This window comes from Nansenia antarctica (assembly GCF_963989245.1).
Source record: "Nansenia antarctica genome assembly, chromosome: 16".
Lineage (NCBI taxonomy): Eukaryota > Metazoa > Chordata > Actinopteri > Argentiniformes > Microstomatidae > Nansenia > Nansenia antarctica.
Window position 1 is genome coordinate 2,360,326 of NC_137686.1, and position 18,732 is coordinate 2,379,057.

The 18,732-nt window shown below is 40.1% G+C and overlaps 1 protein-coding gene across 1 annotated transcript; it reads left to right on the forward strand.

Annotated features, from left to right (window-relative positions):
* Window positions 1-5,542: 5,542 nt before the first annotated feature.
* Window positions 5,543-14,122, forward strand: LOC308171671 (retinoid isomerohydrolase-like; the record flags this gene model as incomplete). Its single annotated transcript, XM_080546543.1, is given in 14 exon segments — window positions 5,543-5,547; window positions 5,786-5,870; window positions 6,162-6,307; window positions 6,791-6,898; window positions 7,083-7,224; window positions 7,800-7,947; window positions 8,603-8,684; window positions 9,026-9,158; window positions 9,962-10,101; window positions 10,920-11,049; window positions 11,182-11,296; window positions 11,554-11,648; window positions 12,970-13,081; window positions 13,977-14,122. Coding segments are annotated over 14 exon segments (1,587 nt in total).
* Window positions 14,123-18,732: the final 4,610 nt, after the last annotated feature.

Genomic DNA, 18,732 nt, shown 5'->3' on the forward strand with positions numbered 1-18,732 from the left:
AGGGTAAAAAAAGTAACTAATAGCTATCATTATGAAACTTCCCCAGTTAATCACTTACATTAAGACAATTATTTTTTGTATTACAAGTTTTCTGAAATTGTATGTTTAAATATGCAAATGATGTGTTACCTAATTAAATATGCTGTAATTTGCATAACATTCAAGAACTTAAATCTGAACATTGGATAAAGCCAGGTTAAAAATTCTTGTTTCATCTTGTTGACATATTAGAGTCAAAGTCTTGATTAATAATTAATAATGGTAGCGTACGATAACAATTGGTATGGGAGGTGGCTGCCTGACTTCTGGGCAATGCTGACTAGCTCTCCTTGCTGATCAGATCGCCTTCCTTCAGACTGATTTCACTCAGTCCATCACAGGCAACCCCTAGTCCTACATGGCCTGGGACATGAGTGTACAATGAACAAGGGCAGCAAAATGAAGTCTGGCTGGCTCTCCATCCTCTAGAATGAGAAGCAGCTGCTAGTGCACTCCAGAAATATGAACAATGTGACCCAGATCCGGGCAACATTGTCAATATTGCCCAATTCATTGACGTTTTGACACCTCTCATGTCTACCTAGTGCCAAAACTGTGGGAGGAGATACCGGTGCAAATTTTGCTATAATAATAAGTTATATGTACAGGAACAATAAGTGCTGCTTGCTACTGCAAGCACACTTAATAACATGGGTGTTCCATTGATAATAATAATAATAACATGGGTGTTCCATTGATAATAATAATAATAACATGGGTGTTCCATTGATGCAGGGAGTGTAATTAAATAACATGGGTGTTCCATTGATGCAGGGAGTGTAATTAAATAACATGGGTGTTCCATTGATGCAGGGAGTGTAATTAAATAACATGGGTGTTCCATTGATGCAGGGAGTGTAATTAAATAACATGGGTGTTCCATTGATGCAGGGAGTGTAATTGCCATCAGAGGTCGCTCTCACCTTTGAAACAGGAGTACACAAACTGAGACAAGAATTCAACAATATTACAGTTTTTCTCAATTGCTTCCTCCATTTTCCCAAAACTCTAAACACAACACACTTTTCTAAAGCTACATAACCAAAACCACACCTTCTCTTTTCAAAACTCAAACTTTCACACCAAAACAAAGCCTGCAAAAATGTAAACACTATAAGCAGCATTACAGACTACAAGAAAACAACTGAAAACACAATGTTCAGTGTGTGAGAATGTTCTTTTTTTTCACAACTGCCAAAGCACATTTTTAGAAACCTTACAGTATCTGTTCTCAGAATATATCACTGTAGAGTATTGGGCATTCATAGATTTGTGTGTTTCATATGAACAGTATGTAAATCTACAGAAAATACAGTATGTATGTTACGGTACATGTGGGAATACGGTACATGTGGGAAAACTAGGGTTAGGGTTAGGTGCTAGGGTGACTTGGTACATGCTGGCATGTCTAACCCTAACCCTAACCCTACCCCTAATCCTAACCCTAACCTTAACCCTAGCACCCTAGCACCTAACCCTAACCCTAGTTTTCCCACATGTACCGTATTCCCACATGTACCGTAACATGTACACTACTGTACTGTATCACAACTCAATGCAAACACTACAGAGGATCCATTACACACAACAATACTCACTGAAAACAATGTTCAGGGTGTGATGTTTTTTTTATTTATGGAACTATACCACACACACACACACACACACACACACACACCACAATAATTTGCAACAAGTGTCTTACATTTTGAGTCGTTATGTTTAATTAATGAAGCTAGGTGTGTTCATTGTGTTCACATTTTGCTGACTGTGGCAAGCATTTTGCATCACATGAGCTTTAATTTGAGAATTTGAGCAGAGTTTTTTGCAACTTGTGTTTTAGCAAGACAACATGTGTTTAGATTTATGAGAAAAGGAGGATTGTGTTTTGTGAATTGTGTCTTCATGTGAAATGTGTTTATGGTTTTGGCAAATGGGAGCTAGTTTTATTAAATGTGTTTAGAGAACTGGTCATTTGGTTTAGAGAATTGGCTTTTGTGTTTTAGCAATTGGGAAACACTGTATAACAGGCTACAATATTTACATTTACATTTTTGGCATTTAGCAGACACCTTATTCCAAAGCTAGCTAGTTATAGATAATAGAATAGAATAATAATAGTACCACTGTAAAAAGAAAAAAAAAGCTAACATCCACTGAAATGTACGGAGTATTAGGGCCACGAAGTGATTTTGTGCCAATAGACAAAGAATGTGTGCCAAAGTACAACTTGATAAGAGCATTCATGTCATTCATTTTAACCAGTAGGACCAATAAACACTAATACATTCTGACTTTTTAGCTCAGAAATTCTGACTTTAATCTCAGAAATTCAGACTTTTTATCTGACTTTTTTCTCAGAAATTCTGACTTTTTTCTCAGAAATCCTGACTTTAAACTCAGAATATAACCCCCCCCCCTTTCGGGAGAAAAAAAAAAGAAAAACTCAGTTTGTGGCCCTAATAGCCTACTCTTCTGTAGAAATGTCTGTTTGAAGGTAGGGGCTTTAATGCAGTCTAGAATATTTCTTTAACATTGCAATCATCTTACCATTACATTACATCATTGTAACATTACTGTTTTTGGAATCATCCGAATAGACATATACTTCTGATACCAGAATATTGCTCATAGTATAACTCCCACTTGGAAGATCCAAGTGTGTGTGAAGAAGTGTGTGTCTACTATTAGGCCAAGGACATCTGCAAGGTCCAAGGGTGACACTTCCACATTCCAAATCACCTCTTCTACAATAGCAATTCATATTTTCATTGATATGCTGTTCTCAAGGAAGTCCAATAACAGAGAAAGGTGCATAGAATATGAACATATTTCTGTGGTGTTTTGTGGTCTGTTCATTCAGTAAAACGTGCTTGTGAGTCTGAAAGCCCCTTCTGTTATGAGCCATTGAGGATTGAGGTCACTAATTTGAGAGTCATAAGGTAGGTGCCAAGGACCACTATTATGTCGTTATCATTAACATGAGCAAGCAACTCATTGATGTGATTTATATAAAGCTTTGCAGGAATGCAGTGTATAACCAGAGTTCCTCCCCTTCTGTGTGCGCCATTAACAGTTGGCCTTGTATTCTCGCCCAAAGCTTCCCTATGACGTTTACTGACGGAGTTGGATTACAACAGAGGGGTCAAAAACAACAGATTTTGTGCTAGTTTCCCTATAGGCCTACACATTTTTTATTTTTTTTTGAGAGGCAGTGTTTGTAGGCTACCTTCAACCACAGAGTTTCAAGAGTTATCATTATTTTGCCTGTGTTTTTCTTCTTTATGCTGACGTTTAGACAAAGGAACACATTTGTTCGTTCCAATTAAAATAATCTGTCCTCACTGTCCAAATGAAAAGGTACTTTGGAAGATTGAAAATGGAAGCTATTGACGATGGCAAACTGGATGCTTACAGTACGCATGCACACAAGTGTCCTTCTGACCAAAAGGATCCAGGTTGTTTGATAAGGATGGAAGAAGTCTATCACAATGTGACCGTGGCACACATCATTTGCTGACCTCACTAAGGGCTCTTTTTCCCAGGAGACCAAAGAACAATGTGGTTGTTGTCCCCAGCCCATGTCCAGGGTAATCCCCATCTGGATTATGGTTGCGTTAGACCAGCAGAGGCGGTAGGCCCCCTAAGACTCAGACCACTGAAAAATGTGCAATCCTCCATGACCATCCAATTACAACCAATCAAATAAAGCACCACGTGCTGAACACACGCCCACATTTCTTAAATTGTTTTTGTTGATTCTTGATTGTAAAACAATGAAAGTGAACTTTCTTCCCGTTATGTGTAGTGGGTCCCTCAAGTGCCAGTTGCCAGACTACTATTGCTACATGTTAAGGGTACCACATGTGTAAGGGATTATGGGGCTTGCATTGTTCTGAGGACTTCAATGTCCTCAGTGTTCCCATGTAAAACTCGTACATGGGAACTCATTACACCTTCAGATGTGAAAACATTTACCTGAGATAAACATAATGCATTTATAAAGCATTGCAGAATATACTGGTAAACGTCTCAAATACACAATCCATTCAATCACATGAATATCTCAAGTAAAGGGCTCTGCACACAGCGTGCGATTCTGTTGCGCGTCAACATTCCATTTTGAAGTTTGAATGGAAGTCTATGAGAACATCGTAAAACATCGCATCCCAATGCACACAGCGTGCGATGCAATTTCTGTTGTATGTTCTCATAGACTTCCATTCAAACTTCAAAATGGAACGTTCACGCGCAACAGAAATCGCACGCTGTGTGCAGAGCCCTTAAGAGTGTGGTCTGGTATGAATAGTTTCACATCTCTGTAGGTGCAGAATGATCACTGCATTGCACAGCCATTGCACAATCATGCCTAGAATCTAACATTTCAGTGGAACCAATCTTTCCCTATAGAGTATATCTTTCAAATACATTTGAATGATATACAGTATATATAAATAAAAACTCTACCTCATGATTTCCCCCTGTTGTAACCAATTGTAACCAATATAACCACACATAATCACATTTTACTATGCAGTATTGCAACACACGCCAGAAACAGTAATTTTGTGACCTATTAATAGAAATAAATCTGGTTTCAGAAGGCAGTCATTGTGTTAGCAAGCTAAGGATATTGACACAATGGCATTCTTGTTCACTCTGTAACCTGATTGGTCAGGAGAACAGTTTCAGTCACTCAGAGCATTCACTGAGAGTGAGCCTCTAAGTATAAATACCATCAATCCACAGGGAGATCCAAGACCTTCAACTTCAGACTTGACCACAGGCGACGTGAGCGTGCTGCTGTGCTCCCATAACCAGGAGGAAGTATGGCCAGCCGGTGAGTGACACTTCACCTTTATTGCTTTATTGCTTAATATGAATTCAACTACAATCTTGTCAAACAGTAAACTTTAAGTATCAACTATATCTTATTTATTGATCCTTTATTTAAGGAGAGAAGTCACCTTGAGATTTTCATTTTCACTTTTTCAAGTGAGCCCTGGCCAAGAAGGCAACAACACATAGTAATACAGACACAAAAGACAACACATAGTAATACAGACACAAAAGACAACACATCTAACTGTCAACTGTCCTTGTTTTTTTCAGAGGCATACAATATTAGTTTGGAATATGGTTGTGTTTCTGGTTGTTCTCTTTTGCCTAGATATTTTCAGGGGAAATTCTATATCCTATATTATAATGCTATCGATTATCCATACTCAAAATTGTAAATGAATCTCTAGACAAATGATTTTACTTTCAGACACCTCAATCAGACATTGCATGTTCATAGCTGGTTTGAGTCAATACAGAGACTTTCAGACAAAGTGATTAGCATACCTTACATAATTGCTGCTGGTTATACGGCAAATGATGTAAAAGGTCACGGCAAGTGTGGCAGTAAACCGAGCCTATACTGTAATGTGGGTTCAGTAAACCGAGCCTATACTGTAATGTGGGTTCAGTAAACCAAGCCTATACTGTAATGTGGGTTCCCATGGGGTAAGACAGTTGAACTAAGCTCATTTATAAGTTATGTTCTTCAAGTATTAATGGCTACTGTATATGTGATCAATTCATATGTCCTAAAATGTACCAGCCCCAGATTGCCCCTTCAAGAGACTCATCAACTGTGAATTGGATGTGAAATTGTGAAGTCTGATACTGTATGTGAATTCCGCGACTATATTTCACCCCGAGTTATTAGTTGAATAATAACATGTATCTTTTTTGACAACAGATTTGAGCACCCTGCTGGTGGCTATAAGAAGATTTTTGAGACAGTTGATGAGCTAGCTGAGCCTCTTCCTGCAACCGTCACAGGTTAGTTGGCTTTGTTTTTTTGCCTTCTGACATTTAAAGGTGCAGAACAAATCACAGGTGGTCCCTTTAGATATTAGAATTATCATAGATAAATTACTGGTTCAAACTTCAAACTTCCTTTAAGAAGACAATTGATAATTATAGGGCAAAGCAATCCACTATCTGGATATAATAACACTGCTCTACTGTATCAACATAATGATACATAATCTCTTTGTTTTAATTCACATTTAATAGTTGTATGACTTTGATGAACTCATTGGTAAAGCTAATGTTTGTTGTGTACAGGTAGGATTCCTTCATTTCTGAGGGGAAGTCTTCTCCGCCTTGGACCTGGGCTATTCGAGGTTGGGGATGAGCCTTTCTACCACCTCTTCGATGGCCAGGCCCTGATGCACAAATTTGACTTCAAGAATGGGCAGGTCACCTACTTTCGGAAGTAAGAATGGACCACAATTCAACTCAAGAGTGCATCAAATACTATGCCAATATTAGTACTTTGGTGTATGGTTATCCCTGTGGTGTATGGTTATCCCTGTGGTGTCTGGTTATCCCTGTGGTGTATGGTTATCCCTGTGGTGTCTGGTTATCCCTGTGGTGTATGGTTATCCCTGTGGTGTATGGTTATCCCTGTGGTGTCTGGTTATCCCTGTGGTGTATGGTTATCCCTGTGGTCTGTCCAATGCATGTCAGTGAAAACTTGGACCAAAACTTTTTGTTGTTGTTGTTGTCAGACAACCCTTTTTAAAAAATGTTTAAAAAAAGATTTTACAGTAGCACATGCTTATTTATATATTTTTAAAAATCAGTCAGATATCCTTGGTAACACTGAATATCTTAACTCAACATCATTCCCAACGTATTCTACTATCAGCCCAGTGTACAGTATTTGACCTTCCTTGATATTTCACCTTCCTCCCAGGTTTGTCAAAACAGACGCCTATGTGAGGGCCATCACAGAGAAGCGTGTGGTGATCACTGAATTTGGCACCTTTGCCTATCCTGATCCCTGCAAAAACATCTTCTCCAGGTTTGAAAACTCTTGCCTTTTAGTTCATATTTTATTACCCTAAATGATTATATTATTTGCAGGTTTAAACGCCATTGAACGCCAGGCTACCATTTACCTTTTTATCAATGTTGATGTCTCTAGTGATTGCTGCCCTGACCATTGTGACATGGATGTGTGTGTGTTTCTGGGTACACACACACAGGTTTTTCTCTTACTTCAAGGGTGTTGAGGTGACAGACAACTGCCTGGTGAACGTTTACCCAATCGGTGAAGACTACTATGCCGTCACAGAAACCAATTTCATGACTAAAGTCGACACTGACACTCTGGATACGCTGAAAAAGGTATTACCATAGTAATGACCTAAGAATACCATACAAAATCTCTTTATGGCTATTATACATATATTATTATATACACTGATACATAGACACCTCATCTAACTGTACTACTGTCTGAATATCAGGTGCACAGTGTTTCCTATATTCTTTTTCTTTTGACAGACAGATGACCGAATATTGAATATTCCTCTCACTTTTAATAGATAAACACGTAGTGTCCCTTTAACTGACTTTGAATAGATAAACACGTAGTGTCCCTTTAACTCTCACTTTGAATAGATAAACACGTAGTGTCCCTTTAACTCACTTTGAATAGATAAACACGTAGTGTCCCTTTAACTCTCACTTTGAATAGATAAACACGTAGTGTCCCTTTAACTCTCACTTTGAATAGATAAACACGTAGTGTCCCTTTAACTCACTTTGAATAGATAAACACGTAGTGTCCCTTTAACTCACTTTGAATAGATAAACACGTAGTGTCCCTTTAACTCTCACTTTGAATAGATAAACACGTAGTGTCCCTTTAACTCTCACTTTGAATAGATAAACACGTAGTGTCCCTTTAACTCCCACAGGTGGACCTGTGCAACTACGTCAACGTCAACGGAGTGACAGCCCACCCCCACATTGAGAGAGACGGGACGGTGTACAACATCGGCAACTGCATGGGGAAAGGTGCTTCACTGGCCTACAACATCGTCCGGACCCCGCCCACACAGAAAGGTTGGTGTTGGGAGGTTGTCTTGTACTAGTACATGTGGCGCTAAACTGGATGGAATGTTCAACAAAGGGTTGCACCCTTATTGAGAAAGCTCTTGGGCAAGGGATTATCATTCCATTAAGGAAATGGGGTTCAATGTTTTTGGTCACACTATCCAATCCAAACAAATGTGCACCATTATTACAACTTATATTATTACATTATTAGTACTTATATTATCACATTATTAGTACTTATATTATCACATTATTAGTAGGCCTACTTATATTATGACATTATTAGTAGGCCTACTTATATTATGACATTATTAGTACTTATATTATTACATTATTATACTTATATTATTACATTATTACTACTTATATTATTACATTATTACTACTTATATTATTACATTATTACTACTTATATTATTACATTATTACTACTTATATTATTATATTATTACATTATTAGAACTTATATTATTACATTATTAGTACTTATATGTTGGATGAATGTGTGGCTGTCAAATACATGTCAACTATTGACAACCACAATCTTGGAAAACGGGTTCTAAAAGAAATCAAACTGTGGCATTATAACTTGTCTTGGATGTTACCGAAGCAAGGCCAGCAGATAGACCCTCACAGTGTGGTGATGGTGTTCCTCCCTCAGATAAGTCTGATCCCATTGAGAAGTGCAAGGTGGTGGTGCAGTTCCCCAGCGCAGAGAGGTTCAAGCCTTCCTATGTGCACAGGTGCGTCTGTAATAAGGTGTCTGTCATGTCCATAGTCTGACTAGACTAGTTCTGAACCATGAACGTGAACAGTATTGATAACTTTATTTTCCAGTGCCATTTACCATTGGTATTTATTAGGTACAATAATTCTCTGGCTAACACAATAAAGTGGTTCTTTCTGGCTCTTTCTTGAAACCATTTTAAAAAAACATATCACCTTGGTAACAATAATTGGTATGTTCTGGTAGCCTATGATGTTAACTGGGTATTAGGGACCAGTTATGGAGTTAGCATATTGTGACTAAAGGCAGATGTTCGCCAACACACATGTGTTTAAATGTTCTCCTTATCACCCTCAGCTTCGGCATGTCGGACAACTACTTTGTCTTTGTGGAGACACCAGTGAAAATCAACCTGCTCAAGTTCCTGAGCGCCTGGAGCATCCGAGGCTCCAACTACATGGACTGCTTTGAGTCCAACGATCAGCTTGGGGTAAGGAGGAACTCTGGGTCAGACATTTTTAACCAAAACAAGAGCTCATATAACTCCTATTTTAGAGACTTTACACTGGCTTCCTGTTAAGTTCAGAATAGATTTCAATATCCTTCTGCTTGTTTATAAAGCTCTCACTGGCACAGCACCAGAATATCTGAAAGACCTTTTGCTAGCATCTCAGGTCTTCTGACGCTGGTTTTCTCTGTGTACCACATGTACAAAAGAGATTTGGTGAGGCTGCATTCTCATTTTATGCACCCAAATTGTGGAATGCACTGCCAGTTTACATTAGGGATGCAACCTCAGCAAATATAAGTCAAGACTAAGAACCCATCTTTTTAATATTGCCTTTAAGACTGAATAATTAAATTCTGATTATATAATGATTGGAGCACTTTGAGCTGCAACGTTTGCAGGAAAAGCGCTATACTAATAAAAAGTTATTATTATTATATTATTATTATTATTATTATTATTTGACCTTACTGGCTCCATATCTGTGTGCTTTGTGGACGTATCTGTGTGGGCTTGTGGATGGAGAAATCAGAGGATGGGCTCATTCTGTTGCATGTAATGTAACAAGGTGGTAGGTATCAAACACATTTCTCATTCCGTTCCATCGATTATAATGAGTACATCCTCTGATTTCTCCATCCACCAGCCTCAACTGCAGTAGCTTCTAATGAGTACACATATCTGGAGCCAGGCTTACCTTGATACAGACATCATAATATCAGTTTGGCCCATATCAGCTTCAGACAGACAAGGTGCTCTCATGCCTTTTCCACTACATTTCCCAGACATGGTTCCACATTGCCAAGAAGGATCCAGGGGAGTACATTGATCACAAGTTCAGGGCAGCTTCCATCAACCTCTTCCATCACATCAACTGTTACGAGGACCAAGGCTTCATCGTGATTGACCTGTGTGCATGGAAAGGGTAATGAAACGAATGACCACTTTAAAGATTTAATGAAGCCTTCATAAGCCCTCTATAAAAGCTGACATACATGCTTCACAGATAAAAGGAAAGTCCTATATTTTAAAGGGTGTTAATAGCGATTGATTGTGAGGGTGTCATAACTCTTGCTTCTCCATATGTAGCATGCCATTTGCTTTTAAATGATTTATGAAACATATGTAGGCCTTTTTAAGGTTGTATGCATTGTTTGTACAGCCTTAAGGGTGGTCATTTGTTGTATAGGGGTCAGAAACATCTAAGGGTTGACATCTAGCATTGGCGTCTTGCATTGTCAGTGTCAGTACTTTGGAAGATTAAAAATCATAATTGACCAAAAAGGATGACGGATTTGAAGCCATGGCATCCATTTGAAAACAGGTGCTTTGTTGCAATCCCTTTCCTAGCCATTGTCTTAACCACTCATTTGACCCCTGTGAGTAAATTCTTTTTTTATATCTTTGCACTCTATCAAATTTCAGGACCCTCCTTTTATGACTTTTCCTAGATATGTGCGTTCTACCACCCCAGTATCCTAAAATCGTATCCAAAATCACATCAGGATAATCTAGTATAAAGCTATTTTGCAGTTTTTCTGTGTAGGAAGCAGGCTAATTTACAAGCGGCCAACTAGTGGCCGTTGTGTGTAAATAGCAGATTCCCATTCTAAAGAGGGGGTCATTTGACTCTTTTAGTAGGTAAAAACGCACAGCTGTTCTCGTGTTAAGATCCACATAAATAACCATACCCGCCATCTCCCTGTCTCCTTCCTTTGATGTCGTTCTGGCGTCCGTCATCAGATTTGAGTTTGTGTACAACTACCTGTGGCTGGCCAACCTGCGGGCCAACTGGGAGGAGGTGAAGAAGGCAGCCATGATGGCGCCGCAGCCGGAGGTGCGCAGATACGTCATCCCACTGGACATCCACAAGGTGAGTCACAACTGAGACAACTACAGGAACTGTCCATTAACAACCCTCTCCCCCTCACCCCCTCACCCAAACACCCCCACCTTCTCCCTCTCCTTTCCTCACACCCAATCTGGCTTCTGTCCTGTGGCTTAGGAGGAGCAGGGGAAGAACCTGATCAGTCTGCCATACACCACGGCCACGGCGGTGATGCGCTCCGATGGGACCATCTGGCTGGAGCCTGAGGTGCTGTTCTCTGGACCCCGCCAAGGTGAGGAGTGCCCTCCTCCCAACTCCCAAAAAGATTACATTATATACAGTACCAGTCAAAGGTTTGGACATACTTCCCCGTTCAATTGAATGTCATGCCCAGTTGAGGACAGGTACATACAGGTGCAAAACTGATGGAAGCACTATTATTTATTTATTTAAGCTCAAGTCACTGAATCAATCAACAATACAAATCAACATTAAACGGCATGTTTTGCGGTAACCGGGACAGATATAATATGTCCTACTCTTTGGTAGCCTTTGAGTTTCCTCAGATCAACTACGAGAAGTACAGTGGGAAAAACTACACATATGCCTACGCTTTGGGCCTCAACCACTTCATCCCAGACAGGGTGAGTAACAGTGATCAACTGAATGAAAGGTATAGGTATATTATAATATACCTATTATACTGTTATACTATTATACTGCCTAGAAGACCTATTATACTGCCTAGAAGACCTATTATACTGCATAGAAGACCTATTATACTGCATAGAAGACCTATTATACTGTCTAATATACCTATTCTACTGTCTAGAACAGGGGTCCCCAAACTTTTTTCTGTGAGGGCCACATCATTTTTCCTTTCTGTGATGGGGGGCCTGGGTTGGTCTCTAACATAAAATAATATGGAACGGAGTGAAATGGAGGCGGTTGCGCAAAGCAATTGTGCGCAGGAGAGCACTGGTGGATGCAAACAAAGTCTAAACAGTTGAATTTGGATGGAATTTATACCTATAGTGATATGTCAATGAAATATAATCAGTTTTACAGTCTGATACTTGAGGGAGGACCCTCATCATACACGGGGGGACCCATGAAGCAGGGCTGTCTGGGGGTCCTTAAACAAGCATCAAACACTTAATTTCTTGCATTCTGGTGAATTTAGATGCAATTTGTGCCCTTTCTGCATCAATTTATGGTGGAAATGTATTTCCAATTATTTGCGAAACAGCGCCCCCGCCACCACGTCGGTGCAATGCCGCAATTGCAGTTAGAAATTACACGTTGTTCAAAGGGCCGGTCCAAGTGTGGGGGCGGGCCGTGTTCGGCCCGCGGGCCGTAGTTTGGGGACCCCTGGTCTAGAAGGTCTCTAGAAAGTATCCAGTTGAATCGATATATTTTTAAAATGTTGTATCAATATGTGACATGGTCTGGTCATTTGGGCCGCAAGTCAACAACCAATCAAAATGTTTTCCCCACTGCTACCTAGTTAACTAGAACACTACTTTACATTGTTAGCAGGCTCACGAAACAAGCTGTGTTAGTTGACCAGCGACTGTGTCATTGATTTTCAACAACGCTGAAATGTATTCACATTTTTCGAAAGAAAAGTCGGAACATTAATTCGGATGCCGACTTGCGGACCACATATATTTGTCAAAATCAAAAACATGAATTAATGACTCTTGGCTAGTTACATTTAATCTGATCTTTACTGAGTAGCAGACCTGCACAAAATACACATTTGAAATGGTTTCAGACATTTGAAAATCTTGACACAGCATGCAAGGTTAGCGAAATCAAGCACTTCAAGTTTTTCAGTTATTTGAAACCATTTCAAATATGTATTTTACCCAGGTCTGCTGTGGCATGGGCTAATATACAGTACAGTAGGTAGGCTGTCTGCCCTCATGCAGAAACATTGAGGCCTTGTCTATCTGCCTGTAGATCTGCAAGCTTAACGTGAAGACCAAGGAGACCTGGGTGTGGCAGGAGCCAGACTCCTACCCCTCTGAGCCCCTGTTTGTGCAGACGCCTGACGGTGTGGATGAGGACGATGGTACGTACAGATACACACCTACAGTCAAGTGAAAAAGATAGGGCACCCCATGAAAAACTTGAGACCTTCATGAGACCTTCAGAAAGAAGGTTGTAGATGCATATGAGTCTGGGAAGGTATTTAAGAAAAGATCTCCAAACGATTACAAATCAGCCATTCCACTGACCGGAAAATAATTTACAAGTGGAAAACAACTGCCAACAAGGCCAGGTCAGGCCATCCTAGCAAGTTCAGCCCAAAAGCAGATCACAAGATGCTTAAAGAAGTCTTCAACAATCCTAAAATGTCATCACAGGAACTAAAGGTAGCTCTTGCCACAGTTGACGTCACGTCAGAGTACATGACCATCAGAAAGAGGCTGCACAAGTTTGATTTTCATGGGAGGTGTGCAAGGAGGAAACCCTTGCTGTAAAAAAAAACATCAGGGCAAGACTAAAGTTTGCCAGAGAACACCTAGACAAACACCAGGACTTCTGGAACAATGTGCTTTGGACAGATGAAACCAAAGTTTAATTATCTAGGCACAGTAACAGAAGACATGTTTGGCGCACCTCATACCAACTGTGAAGCATGGGGGTGGAAATGTCATAGTTTGGGGCTGTTTTGCTGCAGCAGAGCCTGGCCAGTGCACCATCTTAGATTCCACTATGAATTCTTTATTGTATCCATTGCAGACAGCAGCTTTCCAAAGTGCGTTTGATTTGCAAAGCATTATGTCCCAGTTGGAGGATGTAAACACTTCAGAGGCACATCAGGGACACAATGCTTTGCAAATGCACTTCTGAACGTAAGCTGCAACAGATTGAATCCTGGCCTTAGTATTTGGAAGGGACAGGTGACGGTAGCAACATGGGTGCTGCCTATGGGTTTCTAAAGAGAGGTGCTGTACCCCCAGGTGTCCTGTTGACCATTGTTGCTGCACCAGGCTCCCAGAGACCTGGGTACCTCCTGATCCTCAACGCCAAGGACCTGTCGGAGATTGCCAGGGCAGAGGTGGACTGCACCGTCCCCGTCACCTTCCATGGCATGTACAAACCCTAGGCTTGCCTCTTCTCAGGGTACAAAGAGTAGCAGTCACCATTCCAAGGTATCCAAAGTATAATGTCTCACTCAGCATTAGAACAAAACATATAGCCTTACAAAGACAAAGTCTACATATAAAAATGCAAGTGTCTGATCGTTCTATGCGATTCCAAGTCATTTTCTTTGTGCAACCTCTGATTGGGGAGGGTGGAGTCCATCTTTGTGAACATGTGCCATCATGACATTGTTTGAATGGAACCTGCTGGCATTCAGGGTTTTTGTAGGATTCCTCAATGACTGATTAATTGGTCAGTGAACCAACACGTGACACTATCAGTGCCTCCATCGCTACACCCTGATTGGTCGGTGGCTCTTGTTTCTGTCAGTACGATGGCTTTGTTCACAATGTCTTTTGAGAATTTCAGTTGGAATAATAAATAATAAAAAAATAAAACAATGTCCTTCTTATCACTTATTGTTATTTCGGAGCGAAAGTCTCAACACTGATATACTCAACTTACATTATACACAAAGACCTCTTGTGTGTCACCATACACAATCTGCTTATGCCTCCACTTGAAGCATTCTGAGATTACCCCATCATCTTGGATATCTGTGCATTTCACGAACATATACGTATTTTGAAACTACAGTAAATCTCTTTATGAAAGACCCTGTGAGCGGTGAAAAGGTTTTAGCCATGTCCATAATCGTAATCTTGAATTCTACATGTACCATCACAACCATGCAGGTGTTGCAGCACTGCTAAGCTGTAATAGGGTCAACGGCTAATCTTATAGGCATGTTGTAAATAATCACCTCTGTATAAGTAGGCCGATGTTAGTAATGGGACAGTGAAGCATTTGTTCTTCTTTTGGCTCTATACTGCAAACGTTTGGATTTGAAATCAAACAATAGCTATGCTGTTAAAGTATACAGTACCAGTCAACATTTTGGACACACTTTCCCATTCAATTGATGAAGATTTCAATAGATTCACTTTTATACACAGTCTGGCAAGTCAGGTGTGTTCCCACATCATGCTGCAGGCATAAGAGAGCTTCAGGTAAACACCTCGCTGTGTCCTGGCTGAAATGTCCTGGTAATCAGATTTTAAGTAAAAAGACCTCAAAACAAACAATAACTGAAGGTCCACACCAGCCAATGTTGCACAATCCTGGTTTTTCTTTAAAAGAAAAGAAAGAACAGAAGCAGAGTGTTGATGTTGTCATTCACAGATCTAGTTGGGAAAGTAATGCCAGTATAGCTAGGGGCAATTCTCAATAAAAGATACACATACTTTGACCTAAATGGCAATTTTCTGACTTGAAACATTATGCAATATCATTGTGCAGCCCCAGGATGTCACATATCAACTAAAACATGTAAACATATCTAATACATCTAACACATGTAAACATATCGAATGTGGGTTTAAAACAAGTAAACATATCGAATGTGGGTTTAAAACAAGTAAACATATCTAATGTGGGTTTAAAACAAGTAAACATATCTAATGTGTTAAACATATCTAATGTGGGTTTAAAACAAGTAAACATATCTAATGTGGGGTTTTGAAGCTGCAAGAACTTGTTGTTGACAGAAGGATGTGGTGGTGAGGGGCTGGGGTCAAAGTTCAGGGGAAGAGGAAAAGCTCATTGTGTTGCCTTTGATGAAAGCCGCACTATATGTTAGCAATACATATTACTTTGACTTACACCGTTTGTAGGTCTTCGACTCACGTATAAAATACAGCAGATAACACTTTACTGTATTGAAAGAGCCAGGATGAAAGGAAAAGCATAGGTTCTGTACTGCCACCTACTGAAAATCCAGATAACTGCACTTCCATCATCAATATTAGGGCAGTCTCGCATACTACTCATACTACTCATACTACTAACAGTCACCTTGAACCCAACTAGGATTCAGGCGAGGCAAAAACAGGCCCAACAACTCAAGTTGGACAATGAAGTGCAATTCTGACTGCATGGCTTGAAAACATGGCGGTGACAACATTGAAATGGTCAATAAAATGTCTGAATTCTGAATCATCACCACCAGTATATGTGCAATCAACAGATCTCTCAAATACCATCATGATTTATATCCTACCAGTCTAAACATTGTAGCAATATAAGGCTTTTTTTGATTCAGGTAAATGTGTCAACAAGATAACAATTTAATAAAGTTTAAAGTTCTTCCTACAATGAAGGCGCTTACTGCTTCATGCAGTCTGTGTCTGAGAAGTGAGATCACAGCACCTTTTTAGCGGCTGTGTTTAGCCAATAGGCCTGAAAAACAAGACTGATATGGGTGTATTTGATCCGTATCGGTTGTCCAAGTATCTTGATCTGCCACCGACACTTCAGCTGTTAGGTTACAAGACTAAAACAGGAAGTATTTGTGCCTTGTTCATTTATGTAAAAGAGGAACAGTCACCCAGACTTGTCTCTGTTCTAAGTCCACTGCAGGTAGATTCCTTCATGTCCTTTGCATTCTGACACTACAAATAACAACGCCAAGACCAGGATGACAAACATGTGTGCTTTCTTGTTTATTCTTTTTTTCTTTTTCTTTTTACAGCTCCAATAATGAGGGCTGGTTGGACTTCCAAAAACCAAGATTACGGAAGATAACATTTATTTTCAGTCCTGGAAAAACATAAGTTGAAAAACACTGCAAAAGAAAGCTGAGAGAGAAAAAAAGCGTGTCGTCTTTAATGTCACTTTCACAAAATAAGAGAAACTGTCCGTCTCTCGTGTCCTCACTCTGAAACACAGCCGGAGACAGAGGTTTGCGGATGCGAGCTCAAACCAGTGTTAAAGCTAACAGTGAAGGAAATCCCCCCCCGACACATTAATAACAAACCAAAGCTACGGGTCAGAGGCAGTCACGTGTTCTAATACTAATTGAAATCATTTCAAATAAGTATCGGTTTAATTGCATAAGTATAGTTTTTTTCTTGGTGTAATTGAACCAATATAATAGTCACAAAAAGGGTGAACCGCGCCCATCTGACGTTCCAGGTAGGCTCAAGCGAACGCTTACGATAATTGAGAGGATGTTTAATACTATTTGACCCAGGTCTAGTGGGAGGTATGCAAACATAAGACAAACAAAGTGGATCACTAAACTATGCTACAAATCGAGTGGAAACAACCCACTGTAGCTACTTTTCTACAACATATACTGTATATATACAGTATATATATATATATATATATATATATATATATTTTTAAAAAAGCCACAAACAAACATGTACATAGTGTTATCATAAAACACAGGATGGGATAATGTGTAATGACTCGAGGGAGAGGACTAAAAATGCCAAACACCAAAGTGAATAATTCTATTCTTATTGTCTATGTTTAGGGCTGGCTTTCCCAGTCCTAGTTCTAGATTAAACAGCTGATATTCTTTAGAGGGTCTCCATTGAAAGAGTGATTTAGTCCGGGAACTAGCTGAGGAAACCACCCCATTACTGTATTATCCATGATGGAGTGAACCTCTGTCCCTTCTCTCACACACACGCACACGCACGCGCACGCACAGAATCACACAATGAATGAATACATATTCAGGCTTACTTCAATGTGATAAGTGACCAAATGGTAGCCTCGATAACAATAGCATTATCTACTTCAACTTCTGTGCTGTAAAATAAAAAAGGAAATAATATCGATAGTGCAAGGTTACAGGTATATATATTAATATCATGTTTTCCGTTATTGTCCTATAGGTAAAGTGCAAATCTGGATCATATAAATGAGTGTGCAAGCATTCCTAACTGTTTAGACTGATCCTCCTGCCCATGCACGAATGAGCCCTTACATCGGCCGACAGCTATGTTACTCCTCTTACAGTAAAACATATTAACCTTACACAGGATGACTTTAAGCTTGTTCAGTTTTTTCTTGTTCTGCCCATTCGGTGTGGCAGTGGAGCCATGGCGACAGAACAGTCAATCTGAACGGGATTAAACAAAAGTTAACGCACATGTAGTTCTCTATTAAATAGACTAACACAGGGATGGGCTTTGGGTGACTTCTGCAGAGTGTGCATACTAGTTCTTTTGTCTGTTTTCAATCTTAAAGGAGAGACTATAGGCTCTGTAACGTGTCGATTTGGAACGGTAACACTAAAACAGGGTTCGCTTCAGTCTGTCGAACCGTTTCTCCACGATCTAGGCTTTTCTTGGGGGCCTTTCTTTTCACTCTTAGGTAGCCATGGTTGGGTGCTGGCTGCTTTCCTTTTTCATTTTCCACACGTTGACGACTGGTGGGAGTGCACTCTTCTTTTTGTTGCCAGGGTTCTATTGGGAGTCTCAAACAAACGAATTGTGCAATCAATAGGTTCTGTTCTGCCACCAGCCGGATTCAGATGACGTGATCGTCCTTTTTAACAGCTGACCTTACCCGTCTGGCTGGGGGTGGGAGACCCACTGAGACCTGCTCAAGTGGGAAAACGCAGTCGTTCCTTACAAGGCTCCTACCAAACCTCCACATCCTTACCGGCAAGTCCTCAGAAAAGTGTGACCCCACCGCGCTCACACACACACACACACACACACACACACACACACACACACACACACACACTCTCTCTAAACTCGCACTCTAAAC